Here is a 22,754-nt window from a genome sequence, read left to right as displayed (position 1 = left end):
ATTTTCTCAATAAAAAAAAAACATTGTCTTGTTTTTCAGCAAAACTATCTAAAGATCCTCACAACTAGATTAATTTACTTGCAAAGCAAAATGCATAAAATATTCACTTATTTTCAGAGATAAGCCTTGATAAAAGTTGTTTTATGCTTAAAACAAGGGGGGAAACAATTTACCAATGGGGTAAGAAAAATAAACTTAATTCAAGATTGTTTTTATTTGTTGTTTTTTTTTAAACAATTCCTAAAATGTATGCAATTTTGCTTCTTTATTTTTAATTTATTTGTGTTTTTAATTTATCAGATTTTTTTAAGGATGCTTAGATATTTATACAGGAAAACGTCATGGTTACTTGCATAACCTCCATTCCCTGATGGAGGGAACGAGACATTGTGTCGATGTAGTGACTCTAGGGGTCATTCTTGGGAGCCCGAGACACCTCTGGTCTTTGATAAAAGGCCAATGAAAATTGGCGAGTGGTATTTGCATGCCACTCCCCCAGACATACGGGTATAAAAGGAGCTGGTATGCAACCACTCATTCAGGTTTTATGCTGAGGAGCCGAGAGGGGAGGGGGGGGGGTATTTAAGTGGAAAAAATACGTCACATGGTTTTGACAACCGAGTGGAGAGTCTCAGGGTAGATCCTACCCAACAGGGGAGGAGTTACTACAAACATAGAGACTGGGGCAGAGGGGCTCTGCCCAAGGAAGACGCAGTTTGCCAACAGGGAAACGAATTAGCAGAAGATATACATCGCATGGGGTTACCTTACAGGGAACCGCCACATGCGGAGTACCTACCCCAGAACAGGGCTCTTAGTTAGCACGTGTACTGGGTCTCTCTGAAAACTCGACTGCCACAGGGCTCGGAGGAAGTCAACCATGGAACATAGTTTGTGAACACTAATGGAAATTAATGGCACACGTCTTCAGCTCAAAAGAGGTGGAAGGCGCTATGTGCAAGCGATACACCCGGCCGGCTATCCCGGGCTTATCCACTTATATTGCGTGCCACTACCTGGGATGAAACCGGTTCCACCTGGAGGTTGTAGAACCTTGCAAAGGTGTTGGGTGTTGCCCAGTCTGCTGCTCTGCAAATGTCTGTTAGAGAGGAACCCCTGGCCAGGACCCAGGAGGCCGCTACACCCCTGGTAGAATGGGCTCGTAGCCCTATCGGGGGCGGCATGTCCTGGGCGTGATATGCCATAGCTATGGCGTCAGTGAGCCAGTGGGCGATCCTCTGCTTAGAGACAGTGCTTCCTTTCCATTGTGCACCAAAGCAGACAAAGAGCTGCTCAGAGATTCTAAAGCTCTGCGTGCGAACCAAATAGATGCGTAAAGCGTGCACCGGACACAGCAACGATAGGGCTGGGTCTGCCTCCTCCTGGGGCAGCACTCACAGGTTCACCACCTGATCCCTAAAAGGGGTTGTGGGAACCTTGGGCACATAGCCCGGTTGGGGTCTCAGGATCACGTGAGAGTAGCCCGGACCGAACTCCAGGCACGTTTCGCTGAAGAGAACGCTTGCAGGTCTCCTACCCTCTTGATGGAAGTGAGCGCAGTCAGGAAGGCAGTCTTCAAGGAGAGTGCCTTAAGCTCAGCTGACTGCAAAGACCCTGAAGAACTACAGGGAGGTCCCATGAGGGAACGAGGCACTGTCTGGAGAGAACCTGATGTCAGGTCGTGCTTCCCTAAGGACTTAGCGTCGACTGCGTCGTGGTGTGCTGCAACGTACACCTTCAAGATGGAAGGGGACAGCCGCCCTTCCAACCTCTCCTGCAGGAAGGAGGAGCTTGCTCTTTTCCCAGCAGACCCGAAGCCCTAGTTGGCTGAGGTGTGAGAGCACCAAGTCCCTGTGTGTGCACAACATGTCCCGAGAGTGAGCTAGGATTAGCCAGTCGTTGAGATAGTTGAGAACACGAATGCCCACTTCCCTTAACAGGGCAAGGGCTGCCTCTGCGACCTTCATGAAGATGTGAGGAGACAGACCGAAAGGGAGGACCTTGTACTGATACGCCTGACCCTCAAATGCAAACCGCAGGAAGGATCTGTGTCCTTCAGGTCTACCGCCGCGAACCAATCTTGATGTCAGATGCTCGCCAGAATACGTTTTTGCGTCAGCATCTTGAACGGGAGTCTGTGTAAAGCCCGGTTCAGTACTCGCAGGTCCAAGATTGGCCACAACCCACCGCCTTTTTTTGGCACGATGAAGTAGGGGCTGTAAAACCCATTCTTCGTCTCGGCCAGAGGGACAGGTTCTATTGTGCCCTTCCGTAGGAGGGTAGCGATCTCCGCGCGCAAGGTAGCAGCGTTTTCGTCCTTCACCAAGGTGAAGTGGATACCGCTGAACCTGGGCGTGCGCCTGGTAAACTGAATTGCGTAACCGAGTCAGGTGGTCCGGACCAGCCATCGCGATGGATTGGAAAGCGCAAGCCACACATCCAAGTTCCGCACAAGGGGGACCAAGGGGACAACATCATCGGACATACCGGCAGGTGGGGCCTCGAGGCGGGGCGGAGCTCGAGGTGCCACACCACGTCGTGGCCGTGTTGAGTCTAGGGACATCGAAGCACTTACCTGGCTCCTTGTGACCACCCCCGGAACAGGCTGGGATGGGGGAGGAAGAGGCCTGTCCTCGTAACCCGTGGAGACTGTCACATCGGGGGTGGCTGTGTGCCACAGCTGGGCGCTCAGGGGCGGGAAGACCACCACTGGAGCGCCGATCCTGCAAGGAAAAACCCGTGGACGATAGTCGTGATGATGACTGTGCACACTGGGTATGTGATCCAGGGAAGAAGGAAACCGCTCTTTTGCTGAACTGTTGGGTACCGCAGCCACTTGGGCATGCGGCGAAATCAAACAAAAAGGCAACAAAAGATTCTCCACCCGGCCCTCCACCGGGGGATGGAGTGGTCTTCTTACCAACTCCAGGTGAGTGGGTTCCTTCGACCCTGGGTCACCCATCTCAGGGGCGCTTTGACGACCTCCGTGGGTTCTTAGCGGCCGACTTTGAGACGGGTGGTGTCTGCTTCCTGCGGTGGGCTCCACACTGGGGCCAGGCCGAAGGGGCGGGCTGCGGCGGAGCCGGTGCAGTCACCGCAGGGGGACGCCCTTGACGACGAGCAGACGGGGTGCGGGATTTTGAGCCGCGCCGGGGCAGGATATGCCGGATAGCCTCCGTCTGCTGCTTCACCCATAGGTGCACCGCAAGCGCCTTATCCACCGGTGGAATCGCCGTATAGCCCCTGGCTGCCCCGCCATCGAGGGTAGTGAGGGCGGGGGAACTGAGGAATCGGGGCCGGGCAGTAAAAGGTGCCCCCCAGAATTTCGTCAGCTCCTCGTGCACTTCCGGGAAGAAAGGCACTGGAGCGGGGCGTGGCTGCTTTGAACGGCACCACGAGCCCAGGAACCAGTCATTGAGCTGCGAGGGTTCAGGGGAGAGCAGAGGGTTCCACTCTAGCACGACGCTCGTGGCCACCCGGGAAAGCATGTCCGTCATCTCTGCATCAGCCTGTGACTGGGCAATCGTCCCCGAGGGGGGGCCCATCTGAGGCTTCTGCGTCCGACTGGATAAGCCCGCTCTCCGATGCTGCACTCGAGAGCTCATCATCTTCGCGGGCTCCGAACAAGAGGCCAGACTCGCCGTGAGATGAGCCGGCGGACTCATCCGGAAGCCCGACTGGGGCAGACGAGCATGCTGGGGAATGGGAGGTCCGCGGGGGGATACCCGGCGGAGGCAATCCCATTGGGGTCCCCAAATCACCCCCAGTGCCAACCGCGCTGGGAGTGGCAGGGAACCACTGGGGTGGCTTGCTTTCTTACGCTGGGGTGGCTTGCTTTCTTACGAAAGCTTGCTTTCTTACGAAAGCAAGTCGCGACCGCAACGTTGCCATGGTCATGTTCTCGCAGTGAGAACATGAAGCATCCACAAATGCTGCCTCCATGTGGGTCACGCCCAGACACAAAAGACAGCGATCATGACCATCTGAAGTTGAGAGATAACAACCGCAACCAGGAATAACACACAATCGGAAAGGCATCTTTAAAAAGATGCATCTTTAAAAAGACATTCCGTGTGTGCCGCTCTTTTAGAGAAATATACTCTTTCAGAGAATTAAACTCTTTAGAAAATATACTCTCTTTTTTCTGCCAAAGCGCCCAGGGGCGTTCTCGGCAGTGCACCAGTGCAGAGGAGGGAGAAGCCACTGAAATGCACCGTCAGATCCAGCAGTGGTGAATGAACAGTAGAAATTAAGCTCAATAAGCATGACCGTTCGGCTCCGAGAAGAAAATCTGAATGAGTGGTTGCATACCAGCTCCTTTTATACCCGTATGTCTGGGGGACTGGCATGCAAATACCACTCGCCAATTTTCATTGGCCTTTTATCAAGGACCAGAGGTGTCTCGGGCTCCCAAGAGTGACCCCTAGTGTCACTACATTGACACAATGTCGAGTGAGTGACAGATAGGGAACACGAATACTATTAAGGAAAAGCTTTCTGGCGGTGTTAAAGGATTTGAAATTTCATAATTGTATAATTGGAGCCTCAAGAAAGTATTTTTACTATTTTGTTGTTATCGTTGTTCTCATTATTTTTAGAATTTGACTTATTTCCTCTTCTCATCTGATGGTCTGTTTGTCCTGATCTTCACTCTGTCCTGAGGCAGAAGTTGTTTTAATATCTGTGCTTCCTCTTGCCTGAATGCTGCTGTTTAACATCACCATATAATGTTTTCTTTCTTCCTCAGTCGGAAGATCTCGGAGCATGTTCTCAGTTTGAGGCAAGTCGGAATGCTCGGAACATGATGCCTAGCGCGAGCTGCGGTGTTTTCCCAGAATTCACGCTGCGCAAACCGTCCTCAGAAACAGACATTGAGAACTGGGCGTCCAAACACTTCAACAAGCACACACAGGTACTGTACACAACTCCTTTTACACATAAATACACATATATTAAAGGGATATTTCACCCCAAAATGAAATGTCTGTCATCATTTACTCACCCTCTTGTCATCCCAACACAGTATTATTTTATTTTTCCATGAAACAAAATGTTTGGTAGAATGTCCAAGCAGCTCTCTTTCATAGAACAAATGCAGATGGTGATTTTTGCTGCCAAGCACCATGAAAGTACTCTGTTTGACTGTAGCACCATATTACAAGTCTTCCGAAGTCATATGATAATTTTGTGAGCAACAGACTGAGATTCAAGTTATTGATAATGTTTCCCTCTGCCATAGCTCTCAAATATAATTGTTTTTTTCTCTTTGTTTTAAGCTTATACCTCACTAAATCATGTTTATTAAACAATTTTCCAATGGGTAATCTATTTCTTTAAAGGAATATTCCCGGTTCAATACAAATTAAGCTCAGGCCACGTCCACACTAATAAGTTTTCGTTTGAAAACGCTTATTTTTCTCTACGTTTTGGCCTTCCGTCCACACTGACACAGGGTTTTTGTCAGCGAAAACTGAGCTTTTCGAAAACGCTCTCCCAAGTCAATAAATTTGAAAACGGCGTCTTCGCGTTGTAATGTGGACTGTGAAAACGGATATATCTGAAAATGATGATGTATTTGTTGTCATGTGATGCAGTCATGTGATCCATTCAACCAAAACAATCAAGATGGCGGCCCGTGTTATACCGCCGCTGTTGTGCCTGATGTTCACTTTGATGGCATTGTTAAAGATAAATGTTACTTTGTACAACATTCACATTGCATTCCTTCAAAGGTGACACGAAGTTTCCTCGGAATTGGTGTCCGGCGACTGCATTTCAGACCGTACATGCAACGTGCATGCACAGTAGGGGATTTAAGCATTTTCATATGTTTCAGTGTGGACGAGCAACTTTTGGAAACGCTTAAAAAAGGCAGTGTGGACGGATAAAGTTTCAAAAACGAAAACACATGTGTCTGGATTAATGTAGATGCAGCCTCAATCAGCAGCATTTGTGGCATAATGTTGTTACCACAAAAATTATCTTCGACTCGTCCCTCCTTTTGTTTTAAAAAAGCAAAAATCGGTGTTCCATTGAGACACTTACAATGGAAGTCAATGGGGTCAATCTGTAAACGTTAAAAAACTCACTGTTTCAAAAGTACAGCCACAAGACATAAACAATATGCATGTTAACATGATTTTAGTGTGCTAAAATTACTTACTTTATTTTATTATTCTTTTTATTTTCTTCTCTTTTTCTCCCCAATTTGGAATGCCCAATTCCCAATGCGCTCTAAGTCCTCGTGGTGGCGTAGTGACTCGCCTCAATCCAGATGGCGGAGGACGAATCTCAGTTGCCTCCACGTCTGAGACCGTCAATCCGCGCATCTTATCATGTGGCTTGTTGAGTGCGTTACCGCGGAGACATAGCGCATGTGGAGGCTTCACGCTATTCTCTGCGGCATCCACGCACAACTCACCACGCACCCCACCGAGAGCAAGAACCACATTATAGTGACCACGAGCATTTTGCAGCATTTTGTGACATCATAGGCGCGCTCCTGACATGAAGGCTGTTCCAAAAGGTAGGTATCTTAATAATGCTGTCTCTTAAGCCCTGTTCACACCGTGGGCGGCATATGACTAGACTTTGTGATCTGTGTTGCTGGTGGGCATTCCTACTGCTGCCACCACTGTAATGTTATTGGTGGACTGCACAATTGGCCATAGCCACGTTTGAAATGCTGATTACAGATGATACTGCCAATAAAATTAAGATATCATTCTAATTTGACAAGGAATAAGTTCTTTTGTCTTTAAAAATGCACATGCTGGGGGCCTGGGTAGCTCAGCAAGTAAAGACCCTAACTACCACACCTGGAGTCACAAGTTCAAATCCAGGGCATGCTGAGTGACTCCAGTCAGGCTTCCTAAGCAACCAGTTGGCCCGGTTGCTAGGGTGGGAAGAGTCATGTTGGGTTAACCTCCTTGTGGTCGCTATAATGTGTCTCTCGCTCTCGGTGGGGCGCGTGGTGAGTTGTGCATGGATGCCGCGGAGAATAGCATGAAGCCTCCATATGCGCTAGGTCTCCGCGGTAATGCACTCAACAAGCCACGTGATAAGATGCGCGGATTGACGGTCTCAGACGCGGAGGCAATTGAGATTCGTCCTCCGCCACCCGGATCGAGGCGAGTCACTAAGCCACCACGAGGACCTAGAGTGCATTGGAAATTGGGCATGCCAAATTGGGAAGAAAAAGGGATTAAAAAAATGCACATTCTGCAGGGGAGAGTGTTTTATATAACCTGCAGCAGTGCTTAATGCGTCATAGCATTAAATAAGATGAACGTTATATCAATATATGAATCAAACTCACTCAGAATGCCGACACAGTTTTCCACGCATCATTTTATCTCAACTTGTCTTGTCGCTTCCCACGGCGATCTCTGTTGCCAATGGTGGCGACAGCTCATGTCGCCGGAAGTCGCAGTGCTCTCAAAATGAAAATGAATGGGATGCTGTAGCTGTCTTGCACGATGTCGCCGGCGGTGTGAACGGGGCTTTAAGATGTGTCGTTTTGGCCAAATTCTAAGGTATCGTCGTATGTATCCTTCCCTGCGTAGGCGATCCCAGAATGCACCATGATGAGCTCGGCGGAAAAATAAATCCAAGATGGCAGAAGACGCTAGATAAATTTTGATTATAAATATACTTATAATCCATTCACTGTGGAAAAGTATAGATAAATAACAGCGACTATTTTACCCAAAATGTATCTGTGCTGTGCATATTTATGCTCATTAGAGTATCGTGTCGTTTCTCTCATGTCACCTGTATTGAAATCAGTTGCGAGTCTAGTCCCGTGCACTGCGCATGAGGAGCGCTATTTGATTGATGCGCGGAGCTGCCGACTATGTAGAGCGTTCCAAATCGCTCTATTATGAGGCAAATTTCAATAAGGATGCTGCCATAAAAGACAGCTGCCTATGTTGGCAGGAGACAGCGAGGCAGCTCACTAAGTTTTGGTACAGACCCAGTACACAAGTTTTAACAGAAGAGTCATTGTAAGTGCTTTTATAAAATTATAAGCTTCACATTTATGCCTTTAAACCCTCAAAAAAATCGCCACATTCACTTCCATTGAAAGTGCCTCACTGGAACCTTGATGTTTGCTTTTTTTAAAGAAAAGGAAGGACAAGTTGAAATAACTGAATCATAATGTAATCAACATTATGCCTCAAATGCTGTCAATTGAGCTAAACGTGTATTGGACCTGGAATATTCCTTTAAGGCGACGTCCACACTAATACGTTTTCGTTTAAAACGCTTTACTTTTGCTAAGTTTACACATCTTATCCCCACTAGAACGGTGTTCTCAAAAACGCTCTCCATTACCGCATACTTTGGAAAACGATGACGGAAATGGAGTTTTCAAACGATAATGGATTAGTGTTGACGTAGCCTAAGAGTACAACTGAGGCCATGTCCACACTTAGCCTATACGTTTTTGTTTGAAAAAGCGATGATTTTGCACCTCGTTTATGCATCTCGTCCACACTGGATCTGCGTTTTCATCCACTGAAAATAAAGGCTTTTGAAAACACTCTCCATAACCACATACTTTGGAAAACGAAAGATGTTTGTAAACGAAAAAAGGAGTTTTCCCATGAATGGCCGTGGCCTGAGGTAACTCGACCTCTTCTGGCTTCCAGGGTCTGTTTAGGAGGAAGGTCTCCATTGCTAACATGCTAGCGTGGAGCAGCGAGCCCATCAAGAAACCCATGATCGTGACGAACGACCGGACCGTCAAACGTGAAGCAGTGGAGCTCTTCAAACTCATCCAGACATACATGGGGGACCGGCGGGGGAAAGGCGACCCGCTGGCTGTGGCTCTGGAGGTGGCCGTGAGGGGCTGGAGCTGTCAGGGACTGAGAGATGAGCTCTACATCCAGCTGTGCAGACAGACCACTGAGAACTTCCGCTACGACAGTCTCCAGAGGGGCTGGGAGCTCATGGCCATCTGTCTGGCCTTCTTCCCTCCCACCCCTCGATTCCACAACTACCTGGAGGGCTACATCTACAGACACATGGACCCTCTGAACGACACCAAGGGTAAGACACGGAATAACACACGCAATGCCCAAACTCTCACTTCATTTTGAGTAAATTCAACTTATAAAGCACTCCACAGGATATTGTAAAGATTGAGTAAATCATGCATCATGACATCTGAGGACTTTCCCTGAACACTCAATCAACTTCTGTGGTGACAACATAATAAGATTAGACTGTAGGTGCTTCCCAAATTGCACACGTCTGCACTATTCTAGTTGTGTAAGTAGTGCGAGTAGTATGATAAGAGTGATATAGTATAGCGTCCATTTGTGACAATGTGAATTTACATATGTACATGAGATATGTATTTACATTTAACAAAACAACAAACCCAATAAAATGATGCCCCTTAAAGGAATAGTTCACACAAAAATGCTAATTCTCTCATCATTTACTCACCCTCATGCTGTCTCAATCTTGTATGGCTTCTGCAGAACACAAGCGATGATATTTTCATGGAGATATGAGGTGCTTATATCCTTACAATGCAACTCAATGGGGTCCAAACTTTCAAGTTTCAAAAAGTGAGTCCAAAAAGACTTGAGTGGTTTAATCCATGTCTTCTTAAGTGGTATGATAATTTTAGATGAGAAACAAAGAATACATTCAGTCCTTATTCACCAAAAGTCTTCACTTCTACCCAGCTCTCCTATGCAGGTTCATGAGAGAAGCTCATTCACGTGTTCTTGCGCTTGACGGTATACGCGCTTGCATGTTCAAATGAGAACTGACGCAAGCGGTACAACTGGAAGTCCTCACGAAAACACGTCAAGCACGAGGATGCTTGAACATCAGAAAAGAAAGTCATACAAGTTTGAGACAGCATGTTTTCCTCAACTGAGAGCGAAGACTTGCACACATGAAGGCCTAAGTATACTTCAGTTTTCCGCATGCCGCTACATCTCGCGCACAGTGTGCGTGATGCAACTTCCGTCATTAGCACAGTATGCTTAAATTGTCCGTGTACAGCCCATTTATTTAAGACATATGCTGACGACTTCTGCAAAGCAGTCATTGTATACATGCAGAAAATGCGTACATACAGGCTCACAATCAAAACTATACCCTAGCCTTAATGCGCAGGTGGGTCTGTGGTACGAAGATGCAATTTGATGATCTGGTAGTTTGAAGTATGTATTTTCCCATCACCAGTGAAGTACATACTTTTCATAGTAGAAGTATGCAATTTGGTACACAGCCTGTGAATGTGCGCTGCTTTAACTGTTCACATTGATCTGATAAGTATTGTATTTTTCTGTTGCAGGAGTGGCGATAAGCAGCTATGCAAAATACTGTTACCGTAAACTCCAGAAGGCTGCGCTTACAGGAGCTAAAAAGGTTTGTGGCTTCAACCATTCACTCTCTCAGAATACACTGTATTTATTAGTGGTATCTTCTAATTCTATTACTATTACTATTGCACAAACGTACGACAGGTGATTTGAACCAGCCTCTAACCTTACGTATTAAACGTTCAGTGTGTTAGTGGTTCTCCAGTGTTTGTGCTCCAGACATGAATGATCCCTAAAATCATGTGTGTTGTTGAGGAGAGGTGTGCTGTTACTTTACTGAGAGATCACACTTACCATTTTCACCTGAAAACACATCCCATAAACTTACATTGAAGGAGGGACTCGAGCCATATCTAGAGAGCAGAACATCACAAAGACTTGAGGGTCATAACCCTAACTCTTTTCACTTGAGCCAATACGGAACAACCTAGCAACCACTCAGAGCACCCCAGCAACCACCTAGAAACATCCCAGATCATCTTAGCAACCACCTAGCAACCACCCTGAAGACCCTAGCAACCACCTAATAACAAACCAGAAAATTCTATCAACCACCTAGTAACAATTTAGCAATCACCCAGAAAACCCTAGAAAAAATCTAGAACACCCTAGCAACCATCTAACAACCACCCGGGACACCCTAGCAACCACCCAGAACACCCCAGCAACCACCCAGAACAACCTAGTAACCACCCAGAACAATTAAGTAACTACCTAGCAACAATCCAGAAAACCCTAGCAACCACCCAGGAGACTCTAGCAACCAACTAGCAACAACCAAGAAGACCTTAGCAACCACACAGAATACCATAGAAACCACCTAGCAACAACTCAGAACACCTTAGCAACCACCCAGAAGACTCTAGCAATCACCTTGCAACAACCAAGAAGACCTTAGCAACCACCCAGAACACCATAGCAACCATCTAGCAACATCCCAGAAGACTTTACAACCACCCAGGACACCTTAACAATAATACAGAAGACTTTACAACCACCTAGCACCATCTAGCAATCAACCAGAAGACCCAACAACCTGGAATACCTAGCAACCATCTAACAACCACCCAGGACACCCTAGCAACCACCCAGAAAAACCTTGCAACCACACAGAACACCTTAGCAACCACCTAGCAACAACCCAAAAGACCCTAGCAACCACTCAGAACACCTTAGCAACCACCTAGTAACAACTAAGAAGACCCTAGCAACCACCTAGAACACCCTAGCAACCACCCAGAACACCATAACCACCTAGCAACAACCCAGGAGACTCTAGCAACCACCAAGATCACCCTAACCACCTAGCAACAACCCAAAACACCTTAGCAACCACCTAGTAACAACCCAGAATACCCTAGCAGCCACCCAGAACACCCTAGCAACCACTTAGCAACAACCCAGAAGACCCTAGAAACTACCTAGAACACCCAAGCAACCACCCAGAACACCCTTGTAACCACCTTGAAACCACCCAGAACACCTTTGCAACCACCTAGCAACAACCCAGGAGACTCTAGCAACCACCCAGAATACCCTAACCAGAATATCCTAACCATTCAGCAACAACCCAAAACACCTTAAGACACCACCTAGCAACAACCCAGAAGACCCTAGCAACCACCTAGCAACAACCCAGAAAACCCTAGTAACCAACTAAAACACCTTTGCAAGTTTTGCAAGTTTTGCAAAGGTATGAACCACTCATATTTTCTTCAAAAAACGTAACAATCTGGTTTAACACATTGTTTTCAGTTTATTGCCTTTGTATAAAAGCTTCACACAGCCTTTTGTTGTCTCATTCATATTTTCTGCGTTTTGGCACTATTTGTCTCTGTAGGTTTGGTTTTGCACATGCTAATTGGCCGTAAAGTGGTGGGAGGGTCTGGTTTGGCCTGCTATTTAACCATTTTTAATTAACATTCAGTTAGTTTCCAGAATTTGCCTGTTACCCTGAAGACGTCGCCATGACAACAGGCTGTGCATTTCAAATAGGCTTGTAGTGTTGCGATGATGATGTAGGTGTCGACCGCAGAGTTACATGATCGAGTGTTATCACACCTGCGTGACAGGACGTTCCCAATGCATTGATGGATTTAGATATTAGTGCCTTGTGCTTTCCTGCGAAAGAGGCTTGTGTGTGTGTGTGTGTGTGTGTGCAAAAGTTTTAATTGCTTCAGCTATTGATGCCAGTCACCTGCAGAGATCCCAGTCTGTGAAAATGACCGTTAAAAAGGACTTTGGGTGTTTGTGTGTATAGGGAAGTGTATGCCAGACACCCAGCAGGGTAATGTTTGAAACACTGGCGCTGCTCCAAAATCTAGTGAGCTGCCTACGTAGGCAACATTTTAAGGCATCATAAGCGCGCTCATAACACTATGGCTGTTCCAATTGAAAGCTTTTAGTTGCTTGATTACGCAGCTACAAGATACCTCGTTTTGGCCAAATTCTAAAGTATCATTGTGTATATCCTTTGTAGGGAAGGCAATCTCAGAATGCATTACGAATGATTATAAAAAATCTGAAATATTAAGGCTATGGGGAAGATGCTACATAGAGCGTTTCACATCAGTCGCTTATGAGGTTTCATTTCAATTAGAATGCTCCCTTACAAGGCAGCAGACAGCAAGGCAGCTCACTAGGTTTTGGGACAGAGCCACTTTGTCAGTTAACACACACACACACACACAGTGTTGTGTAACCTTATCGGGTTGCCAAATGTTTAACTGATTAACCTGATTAACCAAGTGTGCATGTGTCTTACTCTGTAGGGTTTGAACAAGCCCTCGATAGAAGAGATCGCCCACGCTCACAACGCCATCTTCAGGCCCTCCATGTTCGGTTCATCTCTAGAGGAAGTGATGTCGATGCAGAAGGAACGTTACCCTGATCGACAGTTGCCATGGGTACAGACCCGCCTCTCAGAGGAAGTGCTGGGCTTGAATGGAGATCAGACTGAAGGCATCTTTAGGTCAGATATATGATCCATAAATAAATATTTAACCCTTTAAACTCAGAAAGGCCTTGATCAAAATAATTATCAAAATATTAATAACCACAGGCTTGACCAACACAAATTAGGTATGGTTTTAAAGCTTAGAAGCACTACTTTACAATGCATGTAGGCATTATGACCAAAAATGTTCAAGTGATTTTAAATTTGCAGACAAATCAGAAGTGTTCCGTTTTGATCATTTATTAATAATTTTGCACTGTACACATTATTGTAATCGGTAAAAACATCAAACTGATCAAATAACCATGTGTCATATGTCGTTGGAAAGCTCTCAAAAAGTAGAATACAACTAGCCTATACATTTTACTTACAGACAACAATATAGTGAATAATAGCTAAGTTTAGGTCTTTTACATACATGTTGCATGTAAACAGGTGTTGCTTATATGCCTCCTTTTCACTTATAACTTCACAAAACATAAAACATCACATACCATTACTTAAAGGAGGCGATTATCTTTAAAACGAGCCCACACACAAACTAATCTGATGCGTAGATCATTAGATAACCCACACAAAGAACAATGTGCACACAGCATCTTGCTATCTGGCTACAAACACGTGAGCTTTCCTGGATCATCATCGGAAATGCTGTAGCATCATGAAATGCTAAACCAATCGGATTGGGTTCAGATCACTCCAGCCATTGGTGATGATCCTCAATATTTGGGCAGAGATTTATGTGACTATTCCTTGTAATTACAGATGGCCACCAGAAGATGGCGCCAAGCACATGACAGACTCAATGATGACTGAAATGGCACAGATTGGAACTCATTCTGTGAAATATCATTACTAAAATCATGTCTGCATGTTATGCAAACCTTTAGCCATTGTGTTGTCCATGTGTAATTAGTTCTTATGTACAATTATTATGTTTATTTGTTTGGAGAGGCTTTTGGACACTTGGAGATGTTTTTGGAAACTGGGATAAATTATTTTTGTAATGCCATAGCTTTTGATTGCTTTGTTGTATCAACACAAAATCTTTCTTAGTTATAGTTGACATGACTGGGAACAAAACAAAAGGAGTTTTTTGGAGCCCCCTTATTTACACCCAGAGATATATAGTCAAATCAGAAAAAGAAGGAAAAAAGTACATTTTTGGCTCATTTATTGTGATTTTTCAGCAGTTTCTTAGGTTCAGAGTCTCAGAATTTATTATAATGTATATTGTGAAAAAAATGTGAAAATTTGTTTAAATAGATACCAAACACTTGACCATACTTGTTTTTTTCGTTTATATATATATATATATATATATATGTATATAGTTTCCCTTTAATTTTTGGTATGCCACTGAAACAGGAAATCTTTAAAAACACCCTCAAAGCTTAAAGGATTCATTGTTATAATGTAGTGACTTTTAAACAATGACGTAAAATGACTGGGCGATATAGCAAAATTAAAAAAAATTAAAAATACATAATAATCTCGATATTTACGTTTTCATTGTGAAATGGCTTAAAAGTGTGATTTTTTTGTTCAGTCAGTGGAACCATCTTTTTACCAAACAACCACTGTAGCCAGGTAGATAAAAAAATAATAATCTTTTTTTTGCACAAAGTAAAATTCAGTTAAAACTTTTATTTGATTGAAAATAAAGTAAAATGTATTTATTTGATTTATTATTTCTCCTCAGCCCTTTTTATTTTCCTCTTCATTTTCATCATTTCTGTATTTAGTTCTCCTTGTTTATAATTTTTTTTCAAGAAATATTTGTGTACCGTAAGTACTTTATTGTAATATTGTAAATGTCACGCCAATGAATCTTTATTGACGTTAACTTAGAAAAAATTAGCATGCTTTTTACACTATTTTCACTAAAGGAGCACAAGGACAACATGCACCAACATAACAATACAGCAAAATATTCCTATATACATTTTAACAAAACCAATTTATGGAAAATGCCACGTGGAGACTACTGTGAACATTACAAACTAACTGTTCACTCGATTCAATGAGATATCGTGAACGGACTCTCACCTTATCTACTTAAACGCTGTTTGTGCTACTGAACCAGATACGCCATTAAAACGTGTCTTAATACTCTCATATTTACAAGCTGCAAGCAAAGTAAGGATTGCGACAACAGTTTAATGGTGCACCCGTTAAGAAGCTTAACTGCACAATTAATCGTGAAAAATGTTAAAAATCAAATGACTTCCTTTCTTCCTTGGAACACGAAAGGAGAAATGATTGTTGCCGTTCCTGTTGTTTTATGTGATGTCCAGTCTAACACTTGCGTGTGCGTGTGTGTGTGTGTGTGTGTGTGTGTTTCTCAGGGTGCCAGGAGATATTGATGAAGTAAACGCTCTGAAGTTACAGGTGGACCAGTGGAAGATACCGACAGGCCTGGAAGACCCACATATTCCAGGTATCACATGATCCTTCGTCCTCAGTGTTGGTAGTTTAACACAAGCTGCATCCCAATTTGCATAATTCAATTAGTATGCACTAAACATATGTACTTCGCTAATGATGGGAAATCACAAATGCAACAAAACTACTTTGTTATTGGTAAACGCTTTAAAAAATAGTGCATCGCAAAAAACATTTTGGGGAACGCCAAATATAGCACCAGGTTTGACGTAGTAAACAAGTTTGTCAAATGCTGCAAGGATGTGCTAACAACATTTCTACAGTACTGTGAAAATATGTATTCAGGACTTTAAAAGTAACAACAATACTTTAAGTTTAGCTCAATCGACAGCATTTGTAGCATGATGTTGATTACCACAAAAAGTCTCTCGTCTCTCCTTTTCGTTAAACAAAATAGCCAGAATTTGAGGCACTTACAATGGAAGTCAATGGGGTCAATCTGTAAACATTAAAATACTCACTGTTTCAAAAGTATAGACACAAGACGTAAACAATATGTGTGTTAATATGATTTTATCATATTAATGTAAGGAATGAATGTAAGTGCTTTTCTAAAACTACAAGCTTCACATTTCCGCCTTTAAACCCTCCAAAATTTGACCCCATTGACTTCCATTGTAAGTGCTTCACTGGAACACAGATTTAAAGAAAACAAGGACAAGTCTAAATACATTTTTGTGGCGATCAACATTATGCCACAAATGCTGTTGATTTACTTGAATTGAAGCTGGAACATTCCTCTAAGAATGTCGATTAAAAATGTCATCACAACCTTTTCATGACTTAGAAAAAAGGTTTTTATATTGTAGTAGTACCAACTGTGATTAGTCCACCTCTCTCTCGCACACACACCTGTAGCCGCAGGCTTTCTGCAATGCCCCATTTCTCTCGAAATATAAATAGCTCAAACTTCCCACACACAGTGGGCGGACCAACATCTCCACAACCCTTTTCACAAACACAATATTTCTTATTAAATATGATTTGTTTCTCTGCCTGATCCTGACTGTTATCTTCACAATTTGTTGCGTTTCCTAGAAATGGACGTATGATATTTACAGAATTGCTTTCACTCATTGGCCCATATTCATGAAGTGCGTCCCATTGGAACCGTTCTTGGAAATCTGATTCCAGGTCAGACCGTGAAAACTCATAAAGCCATTATTACCTTATTATTGACTAGCTGCAAAGAAATGATTTGAAAATGTGTTTTGACATTGTCAGAATGTTCATCCGTCCAAAAAAAGAAGCGTGTGAATCTCATAAAAACATTTCCAGGTCATAAGAAATTATACTTTGCATTAAGAAGCCTATTTTTAGGGCCATTAAGATTTTCTGGATTGTGACGATTAAGCTCATCACCTTTGTCTCTCTCTGTCTGTAGCGTCTCTGTTGAAGCTGTGGTACAGGGAGCTGGAGGAGCCCGTGATTCCTCATGAATATTATGAACAGTGTATCATGAACTATGACAGTCCTGCAGCCGCTGTGAACGTCGTGCTCAGTCTCCCTCACATCAACAAACTGGTACTCTGCTACCTCATCCGATTCCTACAGGTTTGTCTATCTGCCTTGCTGTCTATCAGCTCACATGGTGCCCTAGGCGAGGTCAGACATAAGCCGCCCCCCACCCCACTCAACACAATAAATAAATAGATGAATGACAGTGTACTGGATACCAGTGTTAACTATTTTATAAAACATTTCATTTTAATGAATTGAATTTTAATTGTATTTTATTGAATTAATTTTGTTTTGTTGAATTATATTTTATTATTTCATTTTATTGAATTGAGTTTGATGTTTTATTGAATTTTATTTTATTTTATTATTTTATTATTATTTTATTCTATTGATTATTTATTTATTGAATTTTATTTTACTGAATTCATTTTATTTTATTTTATTGAATTTCATTTTATTTAATTGCATTTTACTTTATAATTATATTTTATTTAACACTATTTTATTTTATTGAATTGTGTTTTATTTTATTGAATTTATTTTATTTTATTGAATTTCATTTTATTTAATTGCATTTTATTTTATAATTATATTTTAACACTATTTTATTTTATTGAATTGTGTTTTATTTTATTGAATTTTATTATTTTATTTTATTATTATTTTTTTCTATTGATTTTTTATTTATTGAATTTTATTTTAGTTTATTGAATTGTATTTTTTATTATTATTTTTAAATATCTTTATTTTCTATTGATGTTTTTATTTATTGAATTTTATTTTAGTTTATTGAATTGTATTTTTTTATTATTATTTTTATATATCTTTATTTTCTATTAATGTTTTTATGTATTGAATTTTATTTTATTGAATTTATTTTATTTTATTGAACTTCATTTTATTTAATTGCATTTTATTTAATAATTGTATTTTATTTAATACTATTTTATTTTATTGAATTGTGTTTTATTTTATTGAATTTATTTTATTCTATTGAATTTTATTTTATTTCGTTCAATTTTCTTTCATCGAATTTTATAGAATTTTATAGAATTTATTTTATTTTATTGAATTTTATTTTATTTCATTTATTTTGTTTCATTGACTTTTATTTTTTTATATTTTATTTTATCTGTATTTTATTGAATTTTATTTTATTTTATTAAATTTTATTTTATTTTATTGAATTTTATTTCATAACATTTTGTTATTTTTATTTTATGTTATTTTATCTAACGAAGGTTTCATTTTATCTTGTGATTACGCAAACTCTTGCAGACCTAAAGACTACATTGAAGCTATTAAAGGAAGAACATTTTTGTAATAATATAACTATCAAATGCTATTATTTAATTCTGCACAACTAATCAATGGCACAAAAACAGTGAAAAATGAGGGTGGGTGTAGGATGGCAACATGAAATTAAATAAAATGTATAGGCTATTAAATAAAACATACTAAATTGAACATTAATTAATTTATAATAAATACAACTATTAAAGCAGTTTATATTACCGAGTCAGATAAACTGCTGTAAATACTGTACCTAAATTTAGCTTTTAAAAGAAGACACACTGACTTTTACGCATGGGCTCACTACATTCTGTTGAAAAGACAAGAAAGGCAGGTTACCAGCATATTTTTTTGTTTTGAAAGCTGGTTTGTGCTGGTTTGTCTCCACCTGGCTGCTTTGGTTAACCAGCTTCACCAGAAATACCATCCTCATCAATAAGCTTCACCAGACAGTTTTGTTAACTTAACCCAAACCAACACTTACCAGCAAACACCAACATGGACCAGCATGAATTTCCCTGCTGATTCAGGCTGGTTGCTGTTGCTCTACTAGTAAAACTTACCTAAACCATCACTAATCAGGTTCAGGCTGATTTATGCTGGTTAGTGCTGGTGTACTTGCAATACGTAGCTGGTCAACCAGCATAGTAGTACCAAAGTAGACTAGCTGGGTCATCAGCATCCAAAACACACCATATGATGATCTTTTCAACAGGAATGTGTTTGTTTGTCCAGTCGATCAAACTCAGTTTTCATGTGTTTGTCTGTTTACTCTTGTCATCAAGCGAATTCTCTGTTTTTCACTACAGGTATTCGCTCAAGCCGCCAGCGTGTCTATGACTAAGATGGACGTGAGTAATCTGGCCATGGTGATGGCACCCAACTGCCTGCGCTGTCAGTCCGACGACCCGCGCGTCATCTTTGAGAACACGCGCAAAGAAATGAGCTTCATCCGCGTGTTGATCCAGCACCTTGATACCAGCTTCATGGATGGGGTGCTATAGCGAACAAACACACACACATTCAGACACTTTCATACACACATTAATATTCACACCGAGACATTTGCACTTCGATTTCCAGGTGAAAAGAAATACGTTCGCCCACACATGAATCACCCAGCATACAACCTCATTGAGCTCACATAGTTTACACTCACACACTTCACACACACTGCAGAAAATCATTTTCTTAATCAGTATATTCGTCTTGTTTTCTAATAAAATATCTTAACCTTTATTTACTTGAGAAGCAAAATTGTGTTCAAAAAGAATACAATCTTCTTGTTTTAAAGCTGAAGAAAACTCCCCTCGACCGCCATTGGTTAATCAAACAGATAGTCCCGCCCCCAATTTACACCATTGGTTGAGGCGATGCTGTTGTGTCGGACTGGATGAGCCGCTCAAAAAATACGATTATTTATAACGCCAGAGAGACACAGTGTTTACAGTTTTTGAGAAAATGAACCAACAAATGGCTTACTTTTAGTTAACACCGAAACACTTGAACACTTCAACTTTAACCATAAACCTCACGAAATTTTGTTAGGTTAATGTTTAAAACAACAAGAAGCCAATTGTCTTTAAATAGACAATTGGCTTTCGTTTAGTCACAGCTTTGAACACGACTGCTTTTCGGCTGAAGGGGGAGGGGCATTCTCAGTGCAGTGCAGGATGATGTCATCAATATTTTTGGCCCGTTTTCCTGTAACAGAAACACTGTAAATTGTAAAATGCGTATATCTGCTGACAGTTCATTTTGTCAGCTTTTATGATTTCACTAGCATATAGATGACCTCAAAGCTAATAGGCGTGGCCTAAAAGCCACAAAACTCTTATTCTGATTTCATATTTTTACTGGAAAACTACACAGTACTGATTCAGAGAGTGATTTCTACACACTGACATCCATATTCCAAAACACACCAAACCTCTTAGGTCAACAAATCTTCAATCCCCTTTGATTTTTGAATGTTTCTGAGTGGATTACCATCCATCCTTACACAATAGCAACTGTCCTGCTTTGATTTTGTAGTGTGCATGTACGTATTGAATGTGTCCATTTCTGTTTTTTAACTTGACTGACTTGTAGAACAGTCCGTCTGATTTTCTATGATTCATTTATTTGTTATTTATTTGAATGAAGGTTTGTAAGTATTGTACTGCCTTTTGAAATAGAAAACACCAATCTTATGTTCCACTGTTCATATGGATTTATCTGTGTGTGTTTGTGTGAGAGAGCGCGTGTGTGTTCGCTTATCACCTGTCACATTCACTGCTAATTGTTTATACACTATTGTGTATGTCTTACTGAAACGATACACTACACGAATGCCCCTCATATTAAACTTCCTACATTAAAGCTGACGTGTGTAATTTATTTGCCAAACGCAATTACAAAAAATAATCGCTGTTTTCATTCAAACAGATTCCAGAAAACTTCCCGTCAACCATTGGTTGAACAAACAAATAGCCCTGCCCCACACTCACGCCATTGGTTGAGCCAATGTTGCTGTGTCGGGCTGGACGAGGAATGTTTTGAAAGCACCACAGAGTCACATTCTTTGGTGAACTCAACCTACAAATGGTTTACTTAATGTTGACTTATATTAAGTGTTTTAACATTGAAAATTACACACTTCAGCTTGAAATTCTCTCATACACACAAGCCCCAAATTACAAGCATGCAAACACCCTCATTCACACACACACACACTGATTTGGTGCTTGTAATGATCTTTACCATACTGCCAAACACAGAGTATTGACACTCTGTGCCCATTCCTGCCTTTCAAAGTGAGACAGACAAATAGAGAGAGAGAGACAGATGGAGTAAAAGGGGTGAATCTCACGAGGAATACGTCCAGGTCATATTTCACCCCAAAACCAAAAGAATAAATAAGTCATTATATTTTGCATAAAGTAAATAAAGATTATTAGGATATTTTCACATTATGATAATGTTAATTGGGGGGTAAAATGTTTTTAATTGTCATAAAAACAATAATGTAATGCATTTGTCTCAATGGTCCAAAAACTGGTTTCATTTTCTGGAATTGCTGGAATACTCCATTCTGATTGGTTAATCACATCATCCACTGGTCAACCGGGTATTGACCTGTTTCATGTGATATCACTGTATGACTGCTCTGCCATGTTTGTGACCAATATTCCATATAATTTCAATGTGCTGTGCGGTGGGATGCAACAAAAGCCTCCTTTGGGAGTTAAAAGCAGCTCTTGCATTTATACAGACGTTTTGTAATATAGTGACCAAATCAAGAGAGGTGTTTACGATGATGTACCGGTGGGCGTGTGTACTCGCTGTTCACACATCAGACTCGCTGGCGTATGGAGACGAATCGTGGATAAAATATATTTTAATGTCCGCGTAAGTCCAATTTGGCAATATTTATGCAGTCTTCAGACCTGTATGAACTTTTCCTGGGACTTGGCATGGATCAAAATCAAATTTTGATCTTTTTCTTAATATCATTTCACAGGTGTTTTTCCATTCACTGCCATTGTTTCCTCCTGCTGATGGTCAAATATGGCGGCTGCGAGGAAAAAGTGACGTCACTGAAACAGTTCAATTGCGAGTCATCTTTCCTACTTCACGTATCATTCGACGATCTCAACAAGTGAATTAAATAATATCAACTCAACTAAATTAATATTTACTTATTTTTATATTAAACAATTTTTATCCCCTTTTCTCCCAATTTGGAATGCCCAATTCCCACTACTTATTATGTCCTGACGGTGGCGCGGTTACTCGCCTCAATCTGGGTGGCGGAGGACAAGTCTCAGTTGCCTCCGCTTCTGAGACCGTCAATCCGCGCATCTTATCACGTGACTCGTTGTGCATGACACCGCGGAGACTCACAGCATGTGGAGGCTCATACTACTCTCCGTGAACCATGCACAATTTACCACACGCCCCATTGAGAGTGAGAACCACTAATCGCGACCACGAGGAGATTACCCCATGTGACTCTACCCTCCCTAGCAACCGGGCCAATTTGGTTGCTTAGGAGACCTGGCTGCAGTCACTCAGCATGCCCTGGATTCGAACTTGTGACTCCAGGGGTGATAGAATTTAGTTATTTATTTATTTAGCATGTATTTTTGTAATAAGCGGGATAACGAGCAATCATACGGTCATTTTTGCAAAATAAATAGCTACCAACGGGGCCTGGGTAGCTCAGCGAGTAAAGACGCTGACTACCACCCCTGGAGTCGTGGGTTTGA

The 22,754-nt window shown here is 41.7% G+C and overlaps 1 protein-coding gene across 2 annotated transcripts in view; it reads left to right on the top strand.

Annotated features, from left to right (window-relative positions):
- LOC127416297 (rho GTPase-activating protein 39-like) overlaps positions 1 to 22,440 on the top strand; it is a 70,011-nt gene extending 47,571 nt beyond the window's left edge. Inside the window, exons 4-10 of one of the 2 annotated variants that reach the window (XM_051655564.1) lie at positions 4,748 to 4,912; positions 8,655 to 9,054; positions 10,322 to 10,395; positions 13,121 to 13,320; positions 15,654 to 15,745; positions 17,135 to 17,304; positions 19,314 to 22,440. In XM_051655564.1, the coding sequence (XP_051511524.1) occupies positions 4,748 to 4,912; positions 8,655 to 9,054; positions 10,322 to 10,395; positions 13,121 to 13,320; positions 15,654 to 15,745; positions 17,135 to 17,304; positions 19,314 to 19,508 (1,296 nt within the window). In that variant the 3' untranslated portion in view covers positions 19,509 to 22,440. Of the gene's footprint in view, positions 1 to 4,747; positions 4,913 to 8,654; positions 9,055 to 10,321; positions 10,396 to 13,120; positions 13,321 to 15,653; positions 15,746 to 17,134; positions 17,305 to 19,313 lie in introns of those variants that run through there. The other variant, XR_007893088.1, reaches the window with a different exon arrangement.
- Positions 22,441 to 22,754: the final 314 nt, after the last annotated feature.

This window comes from Myxocyprinus asiaticus, chromosome 25 (assembly GCF_019703515.2).
Source record: "Myxocyprinus asiaticus isolate MX2 ecotype Aquarium Trade chromosome 25, UBuf_Myxa_2, whole genome shotgun sequence".
NCBI lineage: Eukaryota > Metazoa > Chordata > Actinopteri > Cypriniformes > Catostomidae > Myxocyprinus > Myxocyprinus asiaticus.
Note: the sequence above shows the minus strand (reverse complement) of the source record. Positions and strands in the feature narration are given on the sequence as shown.